This window comes from Carcharodon carcharias, chromosome 10 (assembly GCF_017639515.1).
Source record: "Carcharodon carcharias isolate sCarCar2 chromosome 10, sCarCar2.pri, whole genome shotgun sequence".
Lineage (NCBI taxonomy): Eukaryota > Metazoa > Chordata > Chondrichthyes > Lamniformes > Lamnidae > Carcharodon > Carcharodon carcharias.
The window spans coordinates 136441986-136465286 of record NC_054476.1 but is presented as its reverse complement, the minus strand read 5'-3'; the positions used below and the strand labels follow the sequence as shown (position 1 = coordinate 136465286).

The 23301-nt window shown below is 47.1% G+C and overlaps 1 protein-coding gene across 1 annotated transcript in view; it reads left to right on the top strand.

The window, feature by feature from the left end:
- The window catches only part of rasa4 (RAS p21 protein activator 4), a 338871-nt gene extending 327755 nt beyond the window's left edge, over positions 1 to 11116 (top strand). The window contains exons 16-21 of the mRNA XM_041198466.1: positions 604 to 776; positions 2901 to 3038; positions 6593 to 6728; positions 8304 to 8424; positions 9349 to 9410; positions 10761 to 11116. Coding sequence (XP_041054400.1) covers positions 604 to 776; positions 2901 to 3038; positions 6593 to 6728; positions 8304 to 8424; positions 9349 to 9410; positions 10761 to 10888 — 758 coding nt within the window. The 3' untranslated portion in view covers positions 10889 to 11116. The remainder of the gene's footprint in view (positions 1 to 603; positions 777 to 2900; positions 3039 to 6592; positions 6729 to 8303; positions 8425 to 9348; positions 9411 to 10760) is intronic.
- Positions 11117 to 23301: the final 12185 nt, after the last annotated feature.

The window sequence follows — 23301 nt, the reverse complement described above, 5'->3', positions numbered from 1 at the left end:
AAGCCATTTCCCTTGATTCCTGCCACAAACACAGCTCCCTAGTCATCAACTCTGCCCCTTTACATGGCCACTGTCCTGAGGCTGAACTAGACTGTTCCCAACCATGGAGTCCAATTTGACACTGAGGTGAGCTTCTGGCCACGTAACTGCTTCATAACCAAAATTGCCCGCTTCCACCTCCATAACATTGCCTATCTCCATGTCTGCCTCAACCCATCTGCTGCTGAAGCCCTGATCCATGCCTTTCCCCATCGCCAAAGGAAACTCCTGTGAATAGGGAAAGGGAGAGACGGGGGGGAACAAGGTTCGACTTCAGTCTTTGCCTGCACAGCTCCAGTCTGCTGCCAGGGTGGTGCCATGACATGAGCTTTGGATGCTGGTGTTCAAGGCTATGGTGTTTTGCTGAGGGCGGGTAGCTGGTTGAAGTTGCCTCGCCTGCTGCCTGGTGAAGGGTTAAGCAGCAGCGCTGGCAGAGGCTGGGTGTAGGCCATCCATGGGTCCACAGTGAAGAGGAAAAAGAATGGAACAAGGGGAATGAAATGTGAAAACATACTTCTCGACAGCGATGGAAAATCCACTAGTTTGATGTCGTGTTCTTTTCAGAGCTGGAATCCCAGAAACGAGTGACACTGCAAACAACATCCACCATAAAAGAAGGATACTTATTAATGCACAGAGCCAAGGAACGGGGGATTCTAACATCATCACATTTCAAAAAGCATTATTTTTGCTTAAATTGTGAGGCACTATGTCATTCCAAAATGTCTAATGCAAAGGTATGTGACCTTTTTTTTCCAATAGCTATAATTTTGTATTACAGCGAACCTAGAAGGCACTATCTGATTTCAGAAGTCACTCTATAGCACAACCCCTACTATTCAGCTCTTCAACATACCAAGCTACATAAAATCTCAATAATAAACACATCACAACATTCACTTCCATGTAGCAGACCACACCTTCCCTATAGCGCATTCTGCATATCATTATAGAGGGAGGTACTGTGGTACAATGGTAGCATCCCTACATCTTTGCCACATGGTACCTGAAGCAGGAGGAGGAGTATATCACTACAGGGATACCTAAAATGATGCCCTCTTCCTGACACAGCCCTCAGCATGGTTCCTTTCTGAGGTGAAGGCATATCCTGGGACTATCCAAAACAATGTTTTAAACCCATGTCCTCCACTTCATAGAAGGTCAAAAGCAGCAGGAACATCATCAGTTCTAAGTTTCCGCCCCCCCCCCCACACCCCCCCAAACCACATACCATTCTGACTTCCAACTATATCATCGTTCACCGTCACCGGATCAAAATCCTGTGTGTACCTGCACCAGGTGTGCTGCAGCAGTTCAAAAAGGTGGTTCAACACCACCTTGTCAAGGGTAGTTAGGGATGGGCATGATGAGAATTAATAGACTCATAGACGTTTACAGTACATAAGGAGGCTATTCAGCCCAAGACTCTCACCACCCTCTGGATGTAAAGGTTTCTCCTCAACTCCCCGCTTAGCCTTCTACCTCTTACCTTAAATCTATGGCCCCTGGTTATTGACCCCTCTACTAATGGAAGAAGTGCCTTCCTATCCAACCTATCTATGCCCCTCAAAGTCTTTTGCACCTCTATCAGGTCCCCTCTCAACCTTCACTGCTCCAAGGAAGACAACCCCAGCCTATCCAATCTTTCCTCATAGCTCAGACCCTCCAGCCCAGGCAGCATCCTGGTAAATCTCCTCTACATCCTCTCCAGTCCAATCACATCCTTCCTATAATATGGCGACCAGAACTGCACGCGGTGCTCCAGTTGTGACTTAACCAGCATTTTATACAGTTCAAGCATAACCTCCCTGCCCTTGTATTCTATGCCTCGGCTAATAAAGGCAAGTATCCCATATGCCTTCTTAACCACCTTATCTACCCGCCCTGCTACCTTCAGGGATCTGTGGATATGCACACCAAGGTCCCTCTGATCTTCAGTACTTTCCAGGGTCCTACCATTCATAATGTAATCCCTTGCCTTGTTAGCACTCTCCAAGTGCATTACCTCATACTTTTCTGGGTTGAATTCCATTTTCCATTGCTCTGTCCACCTGACCAGTCCATTGATATCCTCCTGCAATTTACGGCTATCCTCCTCACTATTTGCCACCCTACCGATTTTCGTGTCATCTGCGAACTTCTTGATCATACCTCCTACATTTAAGTCCAAATCATTTATGTACACCACAAACAGCAAGGGCCCCAGCACTGAGCCCTGTGGAACCCCACTGGAAACAGACTTCCAGTCACAGAAACATCCCTCCACCATCAATCTCTGCTTCCTGCCTCTCAGCCAATTTTAGATCCAACATGCCACTTTGCCTTGGATCCCATGGGCTCTTACTTTCTTGACCAGTTTGCCATGAGAGACCTTATCAAATCCTTGCTAAAGTCCATGTGGACCACATCAAATGCATTACCCTCATCAACACTCCTGGTTACGGCCCCAAAAATAATATTTGATGTTTAAAAATAATCTTAATGCGATCAGGCAAGCAAAGTTAAACTTTTGATCATTTTGAATCAAGTTGTGATTTTGAGTATTGTAGTTCTGCAGTTTTTTTAGTTCTGATTTGTCATGCCACTTTCTGACATCCAGATTGGATGAGTAGAAATTTCCTTTATTTAAATATTGAGAAGCCCAAAGCTATTTTCCTTGAAAATGAGTCCTGAGTGACAGCGGGTTCCATGGCTGCTCTCTATTGGATAACTGGCCCCTCCCCACCCCCACTGCTGCCCCACCCACTCTAGCTGACCCTACACAGATTCTCCACTGAAAGGCTTTCCCAATTAGATCGAGCAAACCTCAGCCTCAGCTCAAAGTGACGGGTTCTGAAGATATTGTTTGATCCACTTCACAGAAAAGTGCATGCATCCCACTGTCCAAGATCAGAGCAATAGAGAAAGTGGACGAGAAGTGTTTTGGAAGCCCATATGTCATGCAGATTATTTCAACTGATGGCAGAGGACAATTTGAAATAATGTATTTACAGTGCAAGGTATGTGGAACTCTACTGATCCCTTTAAAGGAACTCTTCCTGTATGTAAAACATATCCTGTCCCTTTAACAATCATTGCTGCATGTGAAACATTTCCTGTCCCTCACCTCCTGCTGATGAAACTCCCGTCTGGTTGTGTAAAATCTGTTTTCTAATGATGTGTAATGTTTAGTTGTCCGATTAGCACAAAAGGCATGGCTGCAACCTAATTGGACTTTTGTAAGGTTTCGTATGTCACACTGTCAGGTGTTTACCGGGGTAACTCACAAACTAAAGAACAACTTGCCTTTAACATAGTAAAATGTCGCAAGGTGCTTCACAGGAGGCAAAAGATATTTTGCACCCAGCCCATGAAGGCGATATTAGGACGGATGACTAAAAGCTTGGTTAAGGAGGTAGTCTTAAAGGAAAGAGGTTCAGGGAATAGGGGTTTAGGGCCTAGACAATATGGCTGCCACTGGTGGGGTGAGATCCTATGTTCCCTTTAAGGAAAGCCTAGACAGAATATCAAACACTCCCTGATGCTTAAAAAGACTCAGATCAGAATAGTTCAGAAATAAAAAAAACAGGAAAATGCTGGAAATACTCAGTAAGTCAGGCAGCATCTGTGGAGACTGAAACAAGGTTAATATTTCAGTTCTGAAGAAGAATCATATTGGGTTTGAAATGTTAACTCTGCTTCTGTCTCCACAGATGCTGCCAGACTTGCTGAGCTTTTCCAGCACTTTTTGTCTTTACTTCAGATCTCCAGCATCTACAGTGTTTTGCTTTTAATTTCCTTTTATACAGCATTTCAGGTCTGTGACCCTTCATCAGAAGAGTTAGAAATAGGTTTTGAGTGAGTGGAAGTGGGGGAGGGTGGTGAGAAGAACAAAAGGGAACATCTGTGACGGGGTGGAGGGGCAGGAGAGATTAAATGACAAAAGGTTTGCTGGGGCAAGACCAGAGGGAGCGGTAATGGGGCAAAGAAACATAAGTCAGTTCTGTTGAAGGGTCATGAGGACTCGAAACGTCAACTCTTTTCTTCTCCGCTGATGCTGCCAGACCTGCTGAGTTTTTCCAGGTAATTCTGTTTTTGCAAAGAAACATAAGATATGACTAGAGGAGCTGTGAATGGAAGAATCCTGAATAGCTGCCCTCAAGAGAGCAGAAAAAAGGAAATGAGAGAAGCAAGAGGGAGAAAAAAATAAACCAACAAATAAAAATGAAACAAAATAGGGGCAGAGGTTACAATCTAAAATTGATGAACTGTATGTTGAGTCCAGAGGGCTGTACAGTTCCCAGTCAAAAGATGAGGTGCTGTTCCTCACAAATGTTTCAGTCTTTATCTCTGGATTTGCTTTTATTGTGACTTAAATTAGCGAAAACTGACCAACAGTTACAGAAAGGCAGAACTCGCCCCAGAGAGCTGACCCATTCAAAGCCAACTCTGACACAGGAAAACTAGCATGAGACAGGCAAAGGGTAAGATATACACTGCATTCCTTCACCTGTAGTGGACGGAAAGAAACATAAGGACCATTTTACCTTTGCCCAGCTGGCATAAGCGGGCAGAGTTAAAATGGGCAGGTGGACTTACCCTTTAATCTCCCACACAGTTTTAACCTACTCTTCCAAGCAGGTGGGAATGACACTGCTGCAAACCACCTGAGTCCTTCCATGAATACACAAATTGAATTGAACTGATGCCACTGGGGCCAGGCTGCCACTTAACTGGATGCCTGAACAGGGAAACCCTGGTGGTGAAGCTGGTGGGAAAAAGAGACGGGGCCAGAAGAGATACATTTTCGTATTCATTTTTTTTTTCTTTTACTTTCCCCGTGGGGCAAGATGGAGCAGGAATTCTCCTCCAGGCTCCACAACAAAGGGTTAACTCACCTGACCGCAAAACGTTCCTGACCTCCCCCTTCCCCCCGGCCGATGAGATGTGAAACTGAAGCCCTGTCTGTCCTCTGAGATGGACGTGAAAGATCCAATGGTAGTAATTTCGTAGGAGAGCAGTGGAATTCTCCTGGGTGTCCTGGCCAATATGTACCCCTCAACCAGTACTGCCTGTTTATTGCCTGTCGCTTTTTGTGAGAGATGGCTTTCTGTAAATTGGCAGCTGCGTTTCCTATGTTACACTTCAAAAAGTATTTCATTGGCCGTAAAGCACTTTCAGAGATTCTGAGGTGCTGAAAGATCCTGTACAAATGCATGTGTTTTCTTACTCAGGTCCTGGTCAGCTACCTTCTGCTGCTACCTGTCAGTGTGAGTGGGCAAAAGACTGGGCTCATGTGGATAAAGCTCTGGACTCAAATCACCCAACCCTCATGCTACTTCTGTCAGAGGGGTTTAGTGCTCACCTAATTCCTGCTCCCAATTAAAATCACCTCTATGAAGGCAGGAGAGCCTTTCTGAAGGAAAATGCATTATGTTTCCAGGGAGATGTGAGGACAGGTTTCCCTTGAGAATTTTGAATTTTTGCAATCTAAAGCTAGGCATTCTGGTTCATGTTAAGCACTTTCAAAATGCATGATTCATAGATGTTCAATCTTATGAAGAGGGAAAAGGAAAGTCATATTTGGATTTTCAACAGATCAAGCAGACCAGCATTTCCCTAGACCCTGAACACTCACTCTCCAACACCAACCCAGTTCACACATGTGCTTTATGCCTCCAGAGCCAGGTCACAATCATCCAATTCCCCACCCTTCACAGAGACAATCTCCCCTCCTCCAAACACTTCCAGTTCACCCTGGCGCTCCTGCCTCTCTCTATTAATCCAGTGTTCTTCACTCCCTCCAGTTTGATGGGCAAGTATTCCTAGCCACTTCCAATTCAATTAAAAAGCATCATCTACTCCTTCCCTCATTAATGGTGTAATTCTCTCCAATCCAACTGATGATGTCACTCTTCCCTCTCTCCTCATCATGAGCTAAGTCCACCCCTATGATTACTCGGAGTAGCCAAGTCTCACTTATTTAGACTGAAATCACTATCGCTAATTTTGAATTGTAATCTATTTTAATGCGTGTGTGGGATCCCTCTTTGCCCCAGTCTTCAATTGTAAATCTCCCTCCTAGGAACAGAGGCATTTCTGAATGAAAAAGCCCCCAAATCCCATCTGGTTCACCTGCTATTCTGCTGGGATTTGAATGATGCAGGAGTTGCCAACTAATTGATTATTCTACAATAGACCCATACTTCGCACAAACAAAACTCATTGATGGAGAGCTTCCTGAATAAACTACATATCTTGTCACAAATCCCTCAAATACTGTATCTCAAAATCCTATTTTCTGAAAGTAATCCAACTAATTGCTGCCGTTTCCACATCATTGCCAGGTCTATAATAAGTGGATGATGTAAATGAATATGGTAATTGTTAATGTGGAAATCTTCTTGGAGTCAAACCTGTGTAATAATTGCTGGGTTTTATATTAACCTTTATAATAAGTGGCTTATGTGAAGCAAACTTAATAACAGCTGGCCTCCATTGTTTCTCCTTAACCTCTTCACCTTCCCTTGAAAATGAAAATGGATTTTGACAGATTATTTTATTTCATGCTTAGAATGTGAATGAACTAAATCAGTGGCAGTCATCATTGAGGAAATACAGTGTTAGCAATGAGCAAATGCTGAACTCCTACCATCCAGGCGTGTTTAAAGGGGAGAAGTGGAGCTGCTGCCACCAAAAGGAAAAAGCAGGTACTGCAGTTACTTGCATCTAAAGAGTTCGTAATGTTAGCTTCCTGAGCAAAGGGATTCGTTCAAAATGAATAAGATGCACCTTCGACGTGCCTATAATTTAACTAAATGTTTTTATGATAGAAATGGATTAAGTTCTTCCATTACACTTTGTGGTCTCTGAATAAATTACAGGCTGAAAACTGTTCACTTATATCACTTTTGTGCAAACCTTTTAGTAATAAAAAATTGCCAAACAGGTACTCCATGAATTTGTTCTGTTTCTAATCTATACGTGTGTTTTGTTAGTTTACCTGCACATGTAGTGCTGTGTCAAGTTTGCGGATGCATTCCATATTTTGTCCTTTTTCAGTTGTGCTTGTTGTCACAGTTGATGTTGTGACTGGGATGAGGACAGAGCAAAGTAGGGGAATGAGTGAATCAGAGATACAAGCAGAAGTAAGATATAGGAGAGAACTACTAGGAGGGAGTGAGACAGGAACGAGATAGGAAATACCAGGAGAGAGTGAGACAGGAACGGGATAGGAAACACCGGGAGAGAGTGAGACAGGAATAAGATAGGAAACATCGGGAGGGAGTGAGACAGGAGTGAGATAGGAAACATCAGGAGGGAGTGAGACAGGAGTAAGATAGGAAACATCGGGAGAAAGTGAGACAGGAATGAGATAGGAAACACTGGGAGGGAATGAGACAGGAATAAGACAGGAAACACTGGGGGAGTGAGATAGGAGTAAGATAGGAAACACTGGGATGGAGTGAGAGTGGAGTGAAATAGGAAACACTGGAGGGAGGGAGGGGGACAGGAGCGAAATAGGAAACACCAGGAGGGAGTGAGACAGGGGTGAGATAGGAAACACTAGAGGGGGTGAGACAAGGGTGAGATGGGAAACACTGGGAGCAAGTGAGACAGGAGTGAGATAGGAAACACTGGAGGGAGGGAGTGAGGGAGGGGGACAGGAGTGAATTAGGAAACACCAGGAGGGAGTGAGATAAGAAACACCGGGAAGGAGTTAGACAGGAGTGAAATAGGAAACACCAGGAAGGAGTGAGATAGGAAAAAGTCACTGTGCAGCGAGGAATCTCTTCATTACACCATTGCTCATTCTTTCTATCCCACAATCCCTCACTTTGTATTCACTTGATCTTTCACACACCCCCTCCTATCCTCTCATTTGTTCCCACATTTGTTCTCTCCTTCACTCTCACAGACTCTTGCTCCTTTACACACCCTCTCACACATTCATTCACTCACTTGCTCCACCTCCTTACCTCGATCATTCTCTCACCTCCTCAATGCTTAGCTCACTCTGCTTTCCACACAAATTGTTGTGAAAAATGATTAAATGTTCCACTCCAAAGCAGCATCTTTACCATTGGAGTCCCTCCTGTTAATGGAATCATCTTAGCAATAAACTACTGTTAGTGAATACTAGTTCACAGCACTGACCTGTTAAACATGCTGCATTACCTCCCAGGCCTTAGCATCTACCAATAATTTCTGTAAGTAGATTGATTCAGAGACAGCGAAGTTCCTGGGCAGGAAGTGACTCTGTCCGTGTATTTATTGTTTGGCAGCTCCGGGATGTGACAAAACCCACTTTGGTGTGACACTCCAAGAGTGGAACGACCCACTTAATCCTGATCTAGAATCCCACCTGATTTACAGGCAGTTGCTCGCAGCCAGGGATTCACTAACGTGAGTATTGAAGAGAACAGGAAATGTGCGAAATGAGCAGTTTTCACAGCACCATATTCAACACCTTCCGTTAGGTCTGCCTGTGTCACGTAGCATCCTTCACCTTAAGGGAATGATTGGGCAATTGCTTGCCAGGTCAATGCCAAGGTTGTTTTTGAGCCAACCACTGGGACAATGCAGTAACTTTCCAGCTAGGCCAGCAGCAGGAGGGGGCTCAGCAGGGGCTGAGTTGGGGGGAGTCACTCACTGGCTGCCGTATTCTCTGGTGTTGTGAAGAGACCTCTCTCCCAACAACAACTGGCAGGATTGGGAAGCTGACATGTCGGGACTGCCTAGTACATGCCCATGTCTCAATAATGTGTGTTCTGGATCACTAGACACTGTGCAGCCATCCTGCAGAAATACTGAGGTTACAATACTGGCAATTTGTATATGATGTGTCCGTGGTGGGCAAATGATAGGAAGTCCAAATAGCATTAATTACACTGTCAACTTGTCCTGTGAAGATAGTATTGCCACTTCAGAGGGCAGCTAAGAATCCGTTACAGTAGTGTGAGACTGGATTCACAGATAGACCAGCCTGGCTAAGGGTGGCAGGTTCCCTTCCTGAAAGGCTACCAGTTAGGTTTTAATTATAATCCAATAACTTCATGGTCACTGTTACTGATCCCAACTTTTTTATTTCCAGATTTTTAAATTGAATTCAAATTCTCAAACTCCCTAGTGGGATTTTTATTAATTATTATTTGGATTATCAGTCCAGTAACAAAATAACTACACTACCATTACCCAGCAGTGTTGCAGCACTTAGCAGTTTTAAAATAGTAAAGAATGTGTTAAATGTTTTAATCTGAAAGTTTTGTTTATTATGTTTTAATGTAATATTTTGTTATTTAATGTAACAGTTTTCCTGTTTGTTCATAGAGAAAAGTACTTGGAATACAAAGAGAAGAGCAATATCACAGCCCCAGTGAGTGTAGATGAAGGTATGTCAGTCACACTGAGAATGTATTCTCCCAGGGAGGTTGTGGGTGTGGGCTGGAGAACCTACATCTAATGGGATAATATTGTGTTACTAATGCAGTGTAGTATGTGGATGCCCAGTTTGGTCTCTTACATTTTTATTTTTTAACACTTAATTATAAACAGTTATTTATTCCTAATTGGCCTTTCACACATTCCCTACTGCCTTCATCCACCGCAGACTTTACCCTTATGCACACAGACGGCACAAACCAATGTACATATTGGATAAGGCCAAAGGCTCTTCCTCCAGCACAGCCTCCTGAGATCCGCTTACCTGCCTGACTTGCAGTCACACTCTTTGCACAGATCTGTGGGTACATGGGGCAGAATGTCCTGTGAGACAGTGGGACCCAGAGTGCAGGATTTGTTTCCTTTGCTTTCCTTCTCTATTGCCACTCTGCCTCATCATGAAGACATTGAGTCGAAGTGTGATACGGCTTGATGGGCAAATAGTGCTGTTGCCCACTCTGCACCAGATGTACAATCCACCACACTCAAACTCTGTTTGTGATACACTCTGTTCACAAACACACTGTGTATCAACCAATGCTCTTCAGTTTCATACACCTCTCTGAGTCACAACCAAATTCCAACTGCTCTCTCAGCTTCCTGCTCACAATAATTAGCTTCTATTCCGTTACTAACTGTTAACTGCCACTGATAGGCATTTTCTGTTAAGTGTTGACAGTTTCTTTTGCAATTTTTAAAGTTCTAAATAAAACTCAGAAGGGTTAAACTAACTTTCAGTTTGGGATGACACATCCAGCACTTACCAGAGAATTCCCACTCTCACCAATTTCTCAATGTTTAGGCACTCTTTATGATGCACTCCATTTCTGACTATGTGCACCCAAAATCTGGGACATTGGGCAGAGGTAATCCTGGATTTTAAAAACCGGTCGAGTATAAAAAGGAAGAGCAGAGGGACATAAGGAATTTCACAGTTTTGAAATCCTAGGAAAGAATCTGGTTCAGACAAAACGATGGAATAAAAATTGCCATGTCTAGCCCCCGTTTCTTTGATACACTGATGACAAATTTAGCAATGGGATATCCTGCTCCTAATCGCCCTGATCCTAATGGATCTCTGCTTAATTTGTCAGACCCATTGCTTTTAGATGTCCCCAGTGACTGCCTAAAAGGGCCAAACATTAAACCCCTTGCACATGTTAATGAGCAGCCTAATGCCTGTGTAAGGGGGCCTCTATGATATGACGAGTTCTGAAGAGCAGAACAAGGTGAGTGTGCCTCCCTTGCTGGGTCTGATGGACAACCAAACTCTCCTTCCTAAGCCATGTCTCCTTTTGCAGGGATCGATAAGATGGACATTCCAAACCAACTCTTCCAAATCATCCAGGATCTGGAAAGGGCTCATCGGAACTTTGAATATTGGGAAACATCAAAGGACAAAAACTTCTCTCTGGATCTGCTCACATAACTTCATGAGAAAGAGTGAATGTATTTCAGCTGGATGTTTCAATTTCAAAATCTATTTTTTATTACTAAATTACATTAGTAACGACATCTTCTTGCAACCCTCTTTGGCCCAGACTTTCCTATTTGTTTTGGATGATGCAAAACATAGTCCGTGGCAAAAAAATATGTAAATGTGTATTTCCTGTAACTAGTCTTTTGCATTGTTTGTAAATGTATTTATGTCTCATTACATGGTGTCATACTGACTAAGATGATTCCCAGCTTGTTAGAGTTTACAGGGAGACGAGGCTGCTCCAGACTGAAGCCTTTCTCCCCCAGTAGCTCATCAGTGTTGGGATGTTCAAGTTCCCATCATAGGCAGTAGGAGTTGAAAAAAAGCATACAGCTAATATCAAACTGATAGCACATGCTCCATGCTAAGGGAGAATATCAATGTGCAGAGTGTGACTGGACATATCAAAGCACATTAGGTCAAATTTTACACTCGAATTTGGATTTCTTTATTTTCACTTTCAAAGGTCTCCTTGAGACACCAAAATAAAGGAAAGACGGAGGGACCTCGGACTCCCGGGGACTGAGGGACCTCGGACTCCCGGGGACTGAGGGACCTCGGACTCCCGGGAAGGAGGGACCTCGGACTCGCGGGGACGGAGGGACCTCGGACTCCCGGGAAGGAGGGACCTCGGACTCGCGGGGACGGAGGGACCTCGGACTCCTGGGGACGGGGGGACCTCGGACTCCCGGGGACCGAGGGACCTCGGACTCCCGGGAACGGGGGGACCTCGGACTCCCGGGGAAGGGGGGACCTCGGACTCCCGGGGACCGAGGGACCTTGGACTCCTGGGGACGGAGGGACCTCGGACTCTCGGGCCAGTGGGACCGCGGACTCTCTGGCCAGTGGGACCTCAGACTCTCGGGCCAGTGGGACCTCATAAGGTAAAACGCAACTTAATCACCTAAGGTTTCCCTCCTGGTTGTCCATGGATAATTTCTATCATTGAATAGCAATGCTGTCTGCTGGAATAACTGAATGCCACTCATCTCTGGGGATTATGGATGGAGATTGAGGTTCAGGTGGAGTTTCGTAGGGAGCTGAGTGTCCATTGAAGAATATGAAAGGGACGAAAAACGCATACTGGATTCAGTAACCTTCCATTCTCTTCACTGTCCTACACTGTCCAATATACTTTTCAATCCTGTACAAAAGACTACAGTCTTCTACTATAGCTTTCACTGCCCATCAGTACAAGCCACTGTGTGTATCATTGAGACCATTCAGTCACAGAAATCTGAGCATGCATATACTATGTTGCATCTTATATTAAATTGTCGCAACTACAATATCTTGTACATAGGTTACACTTAACTTTAAAATGTAACAGATTCAGATATATACATGTAAGTTACCATATCTTGTACAATTACACATACTATTTTTTATTCATACAATGTAATATGTTATATTATCTTAGCCACTACAGTATCCTGGAGTACAGTACCATAACCTACAATACCCTACCACATGCTTGAGGAGCCATTACTAACTACTGCTTCCTTGTGTAACACTCTACCAGACATTTAGTAGCCTACTTTACTGTCAAGCATGGGACTGAATGTTTCATTATCCTTCATACTCAACAATGGCATCTGTTAGCCCCTACATTGAATGACCATACCCAGCACACACAGCTAAAATGCATCAAACGTCTGTTTTAAAATTCTACCCGTACCCCTCAATATCCTGCTATACATTACAATGCTATGGACTTCAGGGTCCCAAAACTTTTACTGGTACCTGATCTCACCCTGCTGTACCCAACCACATAGATCAGTATTCTTTAATACCCATTGGACCCTTCCAGTGCCCAACAAAGCCCTATATGATTAGTCTGTACTATTTGGCAGTTATAGTATTAGATTATATTGTACAAAGTTCAACAGTAAATGACACTGCTTTTCAATAACCGAAACCTGCCCTTCCTCTTCAATAACCGACACCTGCCCTTCCTCTTCAATAACCGAAACCTGCCCTTCCTCTTCAATAACCGAAACCTGCCCTTCCTCTTCAATAACCGACACCTGCCCTTCCTCTTCAATAACCGACACCAGCCCTTCCTCTTCAATAACCAACACCTGCCTTTCCTCTTCAATAACCGACACCTGCCCTTCCTCTCCAATAACCGACACCTGCCCTTCCTCCTCAGTAACCGACACCTGCCCTTCCTCCTCAGTAACCTACACCTGCCCTTCCTCTTCAGTAACCGACACCTGCCCTTCCTCTTCAATAACTTACACCTGCCCTTCCTCTTCAATAACCGACACCTGCCCTTCCTCTTCAGTAACCGACACCTGCCCTTCCTCTTTAATAACTTACACCTGCCCTTCCTCTTCAATAACCGACACCTGCCCTTCCTCTTCAATAACCGACACCTGCCCTTCCTCTTCAATAACTTACACCTGCCCTTCCTCTTCAATAACCGACACCTGCCCTTCCTCTTCAATAACCGACACCTGCCCTTCCTCTTCAATAACTTACACCTGCCCTTCCTCTTCAATAACCGACACCTGCCCTTCCTCTTCAATAACCGACACCTGCCCTTCCTCTTCAATAACCGACACCTGCCCTTCCTCTTCAATAACTTACACCTGCCCTTCCTCTTCAATAACCGACACCTGCCCTTCCTCTTCAATAACTTACACCTGCCCTTCCTCTTCAATAACCTACACCTGCCCTTCCTCTTCAATAACCGACACCTGCCCTTCCTCTTCAATAACCGACACCTGCCCTTCCTCTTCAATAACCGACACCTGCCCTTCCTCTTCAATAACTTACACCTGCCCTTCCTCTTCAATAACCTACACCTGCCCTTCCTCTTCAATAACCGACACCTGCCCTTCCTCTTCAATAACCGACACCTGCCCTTCCTCTTCAGTAACCGACACCTGCCCTTCCTCTTCAATAACCGACACCTGCCCTTCCTCTTCAATAACCGACACCTGCCCTTCCTCTTCAATAACCGACACCTGCCCTTCCTCTTCAATAACCGACACCTGCCCTTCCTCTTCAGTAACCGAAACCTGCCCTTCCTCTTCAATAACCGACACCTGCCCTTCCTCTTCAATAACCGACACCTGCCCTTCCTCTTCAGTAACCGACACCTGCCCTTCCTCTTCAATAACCGACACCTGCCCTTCCTCTTCAGTAACCGACACCTGCCCTTCCTCTTCAGTAACCGACACCTGCCCTTCCTCTTCAATAACCGACACCTGCCCTTCCTCCTCAGTAACCGACACCTGCCCTTCCTCTTCAATAACCGACACCTGCCCTTCCTCTTCAATAACCTACACCTGCCCTTCCTCTTCAATAACCGACACCTGCCCTTCCTCTTCAATAACCGACACCTGCCCTTCCTCTTCAGTAACCGACACCTGCCCTTCCTCTTCAGTAACCGACACCTGCCCTTCCTCTTCAATAACTTACACCTGCCCTTCCTCTTCAATAACCGACACCTGCCCTTCCTCTTCAGTAACCGACACCTGCCCTTCCTCCTCAGTAACCGACACCTGCCCTTCCTCCTCAGTAACCGACACCTGCCCTTCCTCTTCAATAACCGACACCTGCCCTTCCTCTTCAGTAACCGACACCTGCCCTTCCTCTTCAATAACCGACACCTGCCCTTCCTCTTCAGTAACCGACACCTGCCCTTCCTCCTCAGTAACCGACACCTGCCCTTCCTCTTCAGTAACCGACACCTGCCCTTCCTCTTCAATAACCGACACCTGCCCTTCCTCTTCAATAGCCTACACCTGCCCTTCTTCAATAACCAACACTTGCCCTTCCTCTTCAATAACCGACACCTGCCCTTCCTCTTCAATAACCGACACCTGCCCTTCCTCTTCAATAACCGACACCTGCCCTTCCTCTTCAGTAACTGACACCTGCCCTTCCTCTTCAGTAACCGACACTTGCCCTTCCTCTTCAATAACCGACACCTGCCCTTCCTCTTCAGTAACCGACACCTGCCCTTCCTCTTCAATAACCGACACCTGCCCTTCCTCTTCAGTAACCGACACCTGCCCTTCCTCTTCAATAACCGACACCTGCCTTTCCTCTTCAATAACCGACACCTGCCCTTCCTCTTCAATAACCGACACCTGCCCTTCCTCTTCAATAGCCTACACCTGCCCTTCGTCTTCAATAACCGACACCTGCCCTACCTCTTCAGTAACCGACACCTGACTTTCCTCTTCAGTAACCGACACCTGCCCTTCCTCTTCAATAACCGACACCTGCCCTTCCTCTTCAATAACCGACACCTGCCCTTCCTCTTCAGTAACCGACACCTGCCCTTCCTCTTCAATAACCGACACCTGCCCTTCCTCTTCAGTAACCGACACCTGCCCTTCCTCTTCAATAACTTACAACTGCCCTTCCTCTTCAATAACCGACACCTGCCCTTCCTCTTCAATAACTTACAACTGCCCTTCCTCTTCAATAACCGACACCTGCCCTTCCTCTTCAGTAACCGACACCTGCCCTTCCTCTTCAGTAACCTACACCTGCCCTTCCTCTTCAGTAACCGACACCTGCCCTTCCTCTTCAATAACCGACACCTGCCCTTCCTCTTCAATAACCGACACCTGCCCTTCCTCTTCAATAACCGACACCTGCCCTTCCTCTTCAGTAACCGACACCTGCCCTTCCTCTTCAATAACCGACACCTGCCCTTCCTCTTCAATAACCGACACCTGCCCTTCCTCTTCAATAACCGACACCTGCCCTTCCTCTTCAGTAGCCGGCACCTGCCCTTCCTCTTCAATAACTTACACCTGCCCTTCCTCTTCAGTAGCCGACACCTGCCCTTCCTCTTCAATAACTTACACCTGCCCTTCCTCTTCAATAACCGACACCTGCCCTTCCTCTTCAGTAACCGACACCTGCCCTTCTTCAATAACCGACACCTGCCCTTCCTCTTCAATAACCGACACCTGCCCTTCCTCTTCAGTAACCGACACCTGCCCTTCCTCTTCAATAACCGACACCTGCCCTTCGTCTTCAATAACCGACACCTGCCCTTCCTCTTCAGTAACCGACACCTGCCCTTCCTCTTCAATAACCGACACCTGCCCTTCCTCTTCAATAACCGACACCTGCCCTTCCTCTTCAATAACCGACACCTGCCCTTCCTCTTCAATAACCGAAACCTGCCCTTCCTCTTCAATAACCGACACCTGCCCTTCCTCTTCAGTAGCCGACACCTGCCCTTCCTCTTCAATAACCGACACCTGCCCTTCCTCTTCAATAACCGACACCTGCCCTTCCTCTTCAGTAGCCGACACCTGCCCTTCCTCTTCAATAGCTTACACCTGCCCTTCCTCTTCAATAACCGACACCTGCCCTTCCTCTTCAATAACCGACACCTGCCCTTCCTCTTCAATAACCGACACCTGCCCTTCCTCTTCAATAACCGACACCTGCCCTTCCTCTTCAATAACCGACACCTGCCCTACCTCCTCAGTAACCTACACCTGCCCTTCCTCTTCAATAACCGACACCTGCCCTTCCTCTTTAATAACCGACACCTGCCCTTCCTCTTCAATAACCGACACCTGCCCTTCTTCTTCAATAACCGACACCTGCCCTTCGTCTTCAATAACTTACACCTGCCCTTCCTCTTCAGTAACTTACACCTGCCCTTCCTCTTCAGTAACCGACACCTGCCCTTCCTCTTCAATAACTTACACCTGCCCTTCCTCTTCAGTAACCGACACCTGCCCTTCCTCTTCAATAACTTACACCTGCCCTTCCTCTTCAATAACCGACACCTGCCCTTCCTCTTCAGTAACCTACACCTGCCCTTCCTCTTCAATAACCGACACCTGCCCTTCCTCTTCAATAACCGACACCTGCCCTTCCTCTTCAATAACTTACACCTGCCCTTCCTCTTCAGTAACCGACACCTGCCCTTCCTCTTCAATAACCGACACCTGACCTTCCTCTTCAATAACCGACACCTGCCCTTCCTCTTCAATAACCGACACCTGCCCTTCCTCTTCAATAACCGACACCTCCCCTTCCTCTTCAATAACCGACACCTGCCCTTCCTCTTCAATAACCGACACCTGCCCTTCCTCTTCAATAACCGACACCTGCCCTTCCTCTTCAATAACCGACACCTGCCTTTCCTCTTCAATAACCGACACCTGCCCTTCCTCTTCAATAACCGACACCTGCCCTTCCTCTTCAATAACTTACACCTGCCCTTCCTCTTCAATAACCGACACCTGCCCTTCCTCTTCAATAACCGACACCTGCCCTTCCTCTTCAATAACCGACACCTGCCCTTCCTCTTCAATAACCGACACCTGCCCTTCCTCTTCAATAACCGACACCTGCCCTTCCTCTTCAGTAACCGACACCTGCCCTTCCTCTTCAATAACCGACACCTGCCCTTCCTCTTCAGTAACCGACACCTGCCCTTCCTCTTCAATAACCGACACCTGCCCTTCCTCTTCAGTAGCCGACACCTGCCCTTCCTCTTCAGTAACCGACACCTGCCCTTCTTCTTCAATAACCGACACCTGCCCTTCCTCTTCAGTAGCCGACACCTGCCCTTCCTCTTCAATAACCGACACCTGCCCTTCCTCTTCAGTAGCCGACACCTGCCCTTCCTCTTCAATAACCGACACCTGCCCTTCCTCTTCAATAACCGACACCTGCCCTTCCGCTTCAATAACCGACACCTGCCCTTCCTCTTCAATAACCGACACCTACCCTTCCTCTTCAGTAACCTACACCTGCCCTTCCTCTTCAATAACCGACACCTGCCCTTCCTCTTCAATAACCGACACCTGCCCTTCCTCTTCAATAACTTACACCTGCCCTTCCTCTTCAATAACCGACACCTGCCCTTCCTCTTCAATAACCGACACCTGCCCTTCCTCTTCAATAACCGACACCTGCCCTTCCTCTTCAATAACCGACACCTGCCCTTCCTCTTCAATAACCGACACCTGCCCTTCCTCTTCAGTAACCGACACCTGCTCTTCCTCTTCAATAACCGACACCTGCCTTTCCTCTTCAATAACTTACACCTGCCCTTCGTCTTCAGTAACCGACACCTGCCCTTCGTCTTCAGTAACCGACACCTGCCCTTCCTCTTCAATAACCGACACCTGCCCTTCCTCTTCAATAACCGACACCTGCCCTTCCTCTTCAATAACCGACACCTGCCCTTCTTCTTCAATAACCGACACCTGCCCTTCCTCTTCAATAACCGACACCTGCCCTTCCTCTTCAATAACTTACACCTGCCCTTCCTCTTCAATAACCCACACCTGCCCTTCCTCTTCAATAACCGACACCTGCCCTTCCTCTTCAATAACCGACACCTGCCCTTCCTCTTCAATAACCGACACCTGCCCTTCCTCTTCAATAACCGACACCTGCCCTTCCTCTTCAATAGCCGACACCTGCCCTTCCTCTTCAATAACCGACACCTGCCCTTCCTCTTCAGTAGCCGACACCTGCCCTTCCTCTTCAATAACTTACACCTGCCCTTCCTCTTCAATAACTGACACCTGCCCTTCCTCTTCAATAACTTACACCTGCCCTTCCTCTTCAATAACCGACACCTGCCCTTCCTCTTCAATAACCGACACCTGCCCTTCCTCTTCAATAACCGACACCTGCCCTTCCTCTTCAATAACTTACACCTGCCCTTCCTCTTCAATAACCGACACCTGCCCTTCCTCTTCAATAACCGATACCTGCCCTTCCTCTTCAATAACCGAACCTGCCCTTCCTCTTCAATAACCGACACCTGCCCTTCCTCTTCAATAACCTACACCTGCCCTTCCTCTTCAGTAACCGACACCTGCCCTTCCTCTTCAGTAACCGACACCTGCTCTTCCTCTTCAATAACCTACACTTGCCCTTCCTCTTCAATAACCGACACCTGCCCTTCCTCTTCAATAACCGACACCTGCCCTTCCTCTTCAATAACCGACACCTGCCCTTCCTCTTCAATAACCGACACCTGCCCTTCCTCTTCAGTAACCGACACCTGCTCTTCCTCTTCAATAACTTACACCTGCCCTTCCTCTTCAATAACCGACACCTGCCCTTCCTCTTCAATAACCGACACCTGCCCTTCCTCTTCAATAACCGACACCTGCCCTTCCTCTTCAGTAACCGACACCTGCCCTTCCTCTTCAATAACCGACACCTGCTCTTCCTCTTCAATAACCGACACCTGCCCTTCCTCTTCAATAACTTACACCTGCCCTTCCTCTTCAATAACCGACACCTGCCATTCCTCTTCAGTAACCGACACCTGCCCTTCCTCTTCAATAACTGACACCTGCCCTTCCTCTTCAATAACCGACACCTGCCCTTCCTCTTCAATAACTGACACCTGCCCTTCCTCTTCAATAACCGACACCTGCCCTTCCTCTTCAATAACCGACACCTGCCCTTCCTCTTCAATAACCGACACCTGCCCTTCCTCTTCAATAACTTACACCTGCCCTTCCTCTTCAATAACCGACACCTGCCCTTCCTCTTCAATAACCGACACCTGCCCTTCCTCTTCAATAACCGACACCTGCCCTTCCTCTTCAATAACCGACACCTGCCCTTCCTCTTCAGTAACCGACACCTGCTCTTCCTCTTCAATAACCTACACCTGCCCTTCCTCTTCAATAACCGACACCTGCCCTTCCTCTTCAATAACTTACACCTGCCCTTCCTCTTCAATAACCGACACCTGCCCTTCCTCTTCAATAACCGACACCTGCCCTTCCTCTTCAATAACCGACACCTGCCCTTCCTCTTCAGTAACCGACACCTGCTCTTCCTCTTCAATAACTTACACCTGCCCTTCCTCTTCAATAACCGACACCTGCCCTTCCTCTTCAATAACCGACACCTGCCCTTCCTCTTCAATAACTGACACCTGCCCTTCCTCTTCAATAACTTACACCTGCCCTTCCTCTTCAATAACCGACACCTGCCCTTCCTCTTCAATAACCGACACCTGCCCTTCCTCTTCAGTAACCGACACCTGCTCTTCCTCTTCAATAACTTACACCTGCCCTTCCTCTTCAATAACCGACACCTGCCCTTCCTCTTCAATAACCGACACCTGCCCTTCCTCTTCAATAACTTACACCTGCCCTTCCTCTTCAGTAACCGACACCTGCCCTTCCTCTTCAATAACCGACACCTGCCCTTCCTCTTCAGTAACCGACACCTGCTCTTCCTCTTCAGTAACCGACACCTGCCCTTCCTCTTCAGTAACCGACACCTGCTCTTCCTCTTCAGTAACCGACACCTGCCCTTCCTCTTCATTAACCGACACCTGCCCTTCCTCTTCAATAACCGACACCTGCCCTTCCTCTTCAATAACCGACACCTGCCCTTCCTCTTCAATAACCGACACCTGCCCTTCCTCTTCAGTAACCTACACCTGCCCTTCCTCTTCAATAACCGACACCTGCCCTTCCTCTTCAATAACCGACACCTGCCCTTCCTCTTCAATAACCGACACCTGCCCTTCCTCTTCAGTAACCGACACCTGCCCTTCCTCTTCAATAACCGACACCTGCCCTTCCTCTTCAATAACCGACACCTGCCCTTCCTCTTCAATAACCGACACCTGCCCTTCCTCTTCAATAACCGACACCTGCCCTTCCTCTTCAATAACCGACACCTGCCCTTCCTCTTCAATAACTTACACCTGCCCTTCCTCTTCAATAACTTACACCTGCCCTTCCTCTTCAATAACCGACACCTGCCATTCCTCTTCAATAACCGACACCTGCCCTTCCTCTTCAATAACCGACACCTGCCCTTCCTCTTCAATAACTTACACCTGCCCTTCCTCTTCAATAACCGACACCTGCCCTTCCTCTTCAATAACTTACACCTGCCCTTCCTCTTCAATAACCGACACCTGCCCTTCCTCTTCAGTAACCGACACCTGCCTTTCCTCTTCAATAACCGACACCTGCCCTTCCTCTTCAATAACTTACACCTGCCCTTCCTCTTCAATAACCGACACCTGCCCTTCCTCTTCAGTAACCGACACCTGCCCTTCCTCTTCAGTAACCGACACCTGCCTTTCCTCTTCAATAACCGACACCTGCCCTTCCTCTTCAATAACCGACACCTGCCCTTCCTCTTCAGTAACCGACACCTGCCTTTCCTCTTCAATAACCGACACCTGCCCTTCCTCTTCAATAACTTTCACCTGCCCTTCCTCTTCAATAACCGACACCTGCCCTTCCTCTTCAATAACTTACACCTGCCCTTCCTCTTCAATAACCGACACCTGCCATTCCTCTTCAATAACCGACACCTGCCCTTCCTCTTCAATAACTTACACCTGCCCTTCCTCTTCAGTAACCGACACCTGCCCTTCCTCTTCAATAACCGACACCTGCCCTTCCTCTTCAATAACCGACACCTGCCCTTCCTCTTCAGTAACGTACACCTGCCCTTCCTCTTCAATAACCGACACCTGCCCTTCCTCTTCAATAACCGACACCTGCCCTTCCTCTTCAATAACTTACACCTGCCCTTCCTCTTCAGTAGCCGACACCTGCCCTTCCTCTTCAATAACCGACACCTGCCCTTCCTCTTCAGTAGCCGACACCTGCCCTTCCTCTTCAATAACTGACACCTGCCCTTCCTCTTCAATAACCGACACCTGCCCTTCCTCTTCAGTAGCCGACACCTGCCCTTCCTCTTCAATAACTTACACCTGCCCTTCCTCTTCAGTAACCGACACCTGCCCTTCCTCTTCAATAACTTACACCTGCCCTTCCTCTTCAATAACCTACACCTGCCCTTCCTCTTCAATAACCTACACCTGCCCTTCCTCTTCAATAACTTACACCTGCCCTTCCTCTTCAATAACTTACACCTGCCCTTCCTCTTCAATAACCGACACCTGCCCTTCCTCTTCAATAACTTACACCTGCCCTTCCTCTTCAATAACCGACACCTGCCCTTCCTCTTCAATAACCGACACCTGCCCTTCCTCTTCAGTAACCGACACCTGCCCTTCCTCTTCAATAACCGACACCTGCCCTTCCTCTTCAATAACCGACACCTGCCCTTCCTCTTCAATAACTTACACCTGCCCTTCCTCTTCAATAACCGACACCTGCCCTTCCTCTTCAATAACCGACACCTGCCCTTCCTCTTCAATAACCTACACCTGCCCTTCCTCTTCAATAACCGACACCTGCCCTTCTTCTTCAATAACCGACACCTGCCCTTCCTCTTCAATAACCAACACCTGCCCTTCCTCCTCAGTAACCAACACCTGCCCTTCCTCCTCAGTAACCGACACCTGCCCTTCCTCTTCAGTAACCAGCACCTGCCCTTCCTCTTCAATAACCGACACCTGCCCTTCCTCTTCAATAACCAACACCTGCCCTTCCTCCTCAGTAACCGACACCTGCCCTTCCTCTTCAGTAACCGACAACTGCCCTTCCTCTTCAATAACCGACACCTGCCCTTCCTCTTCAATAACCGACACCTGCCCTTCCTCTTCAGTAACCGACACCTGCCCTTCCTCTTCAATAACCGACACCTGCCCTTCCTCTTCAAGAAGCGAAACCTGCCCTTGCTCTTCAATAACCGACACCTGCCCTTCCTCTTCAATAACCGACACCTGCCCTTCCTCTTCAATAACCGACACCTGCCCTTCCTCTTCAGTAACCGACACCTGCCCTTCTTCTTCAATAACTTACACCTGCCCTTCCTCTTCAATAACCGACACCTGCCCTTCCTCTTCAGTAACCTACACCTGCCCTTCCTATTCAATAACCGACACCTGCTCTTCCTCTTCAATAAGCGAAACCTGCCCTTGCTCTTCAGTAGCTGACACCTGCCATTCCTCTTCAATAACCGACAACTGCCCTTCCTCTTCAGTAACCGACACCTGCCATTCCTCTTCAATAACCGACACCTGCCCTTCCTCTTCAATAACCGACACCTGCCCTTCCTCTTCAGTAACCGACACCTGCCATTCCTCTTCAATAACCGACACCTGCCATTCCTCTTCAGTAACCGACACCTGCCCTTCCTCTTCAATAACCGACACCTGCCCTTCCTCTTTAATAACTTACACCTGCCCTTCCTGTTTAATAACTTACACCTGACTTTACTCTTCAATAACTTACACCTAACCTTCCCTTTTCACTAGTCTATTACTTAATTTAAACGTGGAAGAAAATAGTTCTGTTGTGCACAGCTAAAGAACACTGTTATGTTGTGCCAAATAATTGAAATTACAATGGCTTTTGTTCATTGCATAAATGTGCAGCAGACTGGGCCATATAATTTCTGACATTACTGAATGTTCCAATGAGATGCCGGAGTAATCTGAGCATTTCTTTTGG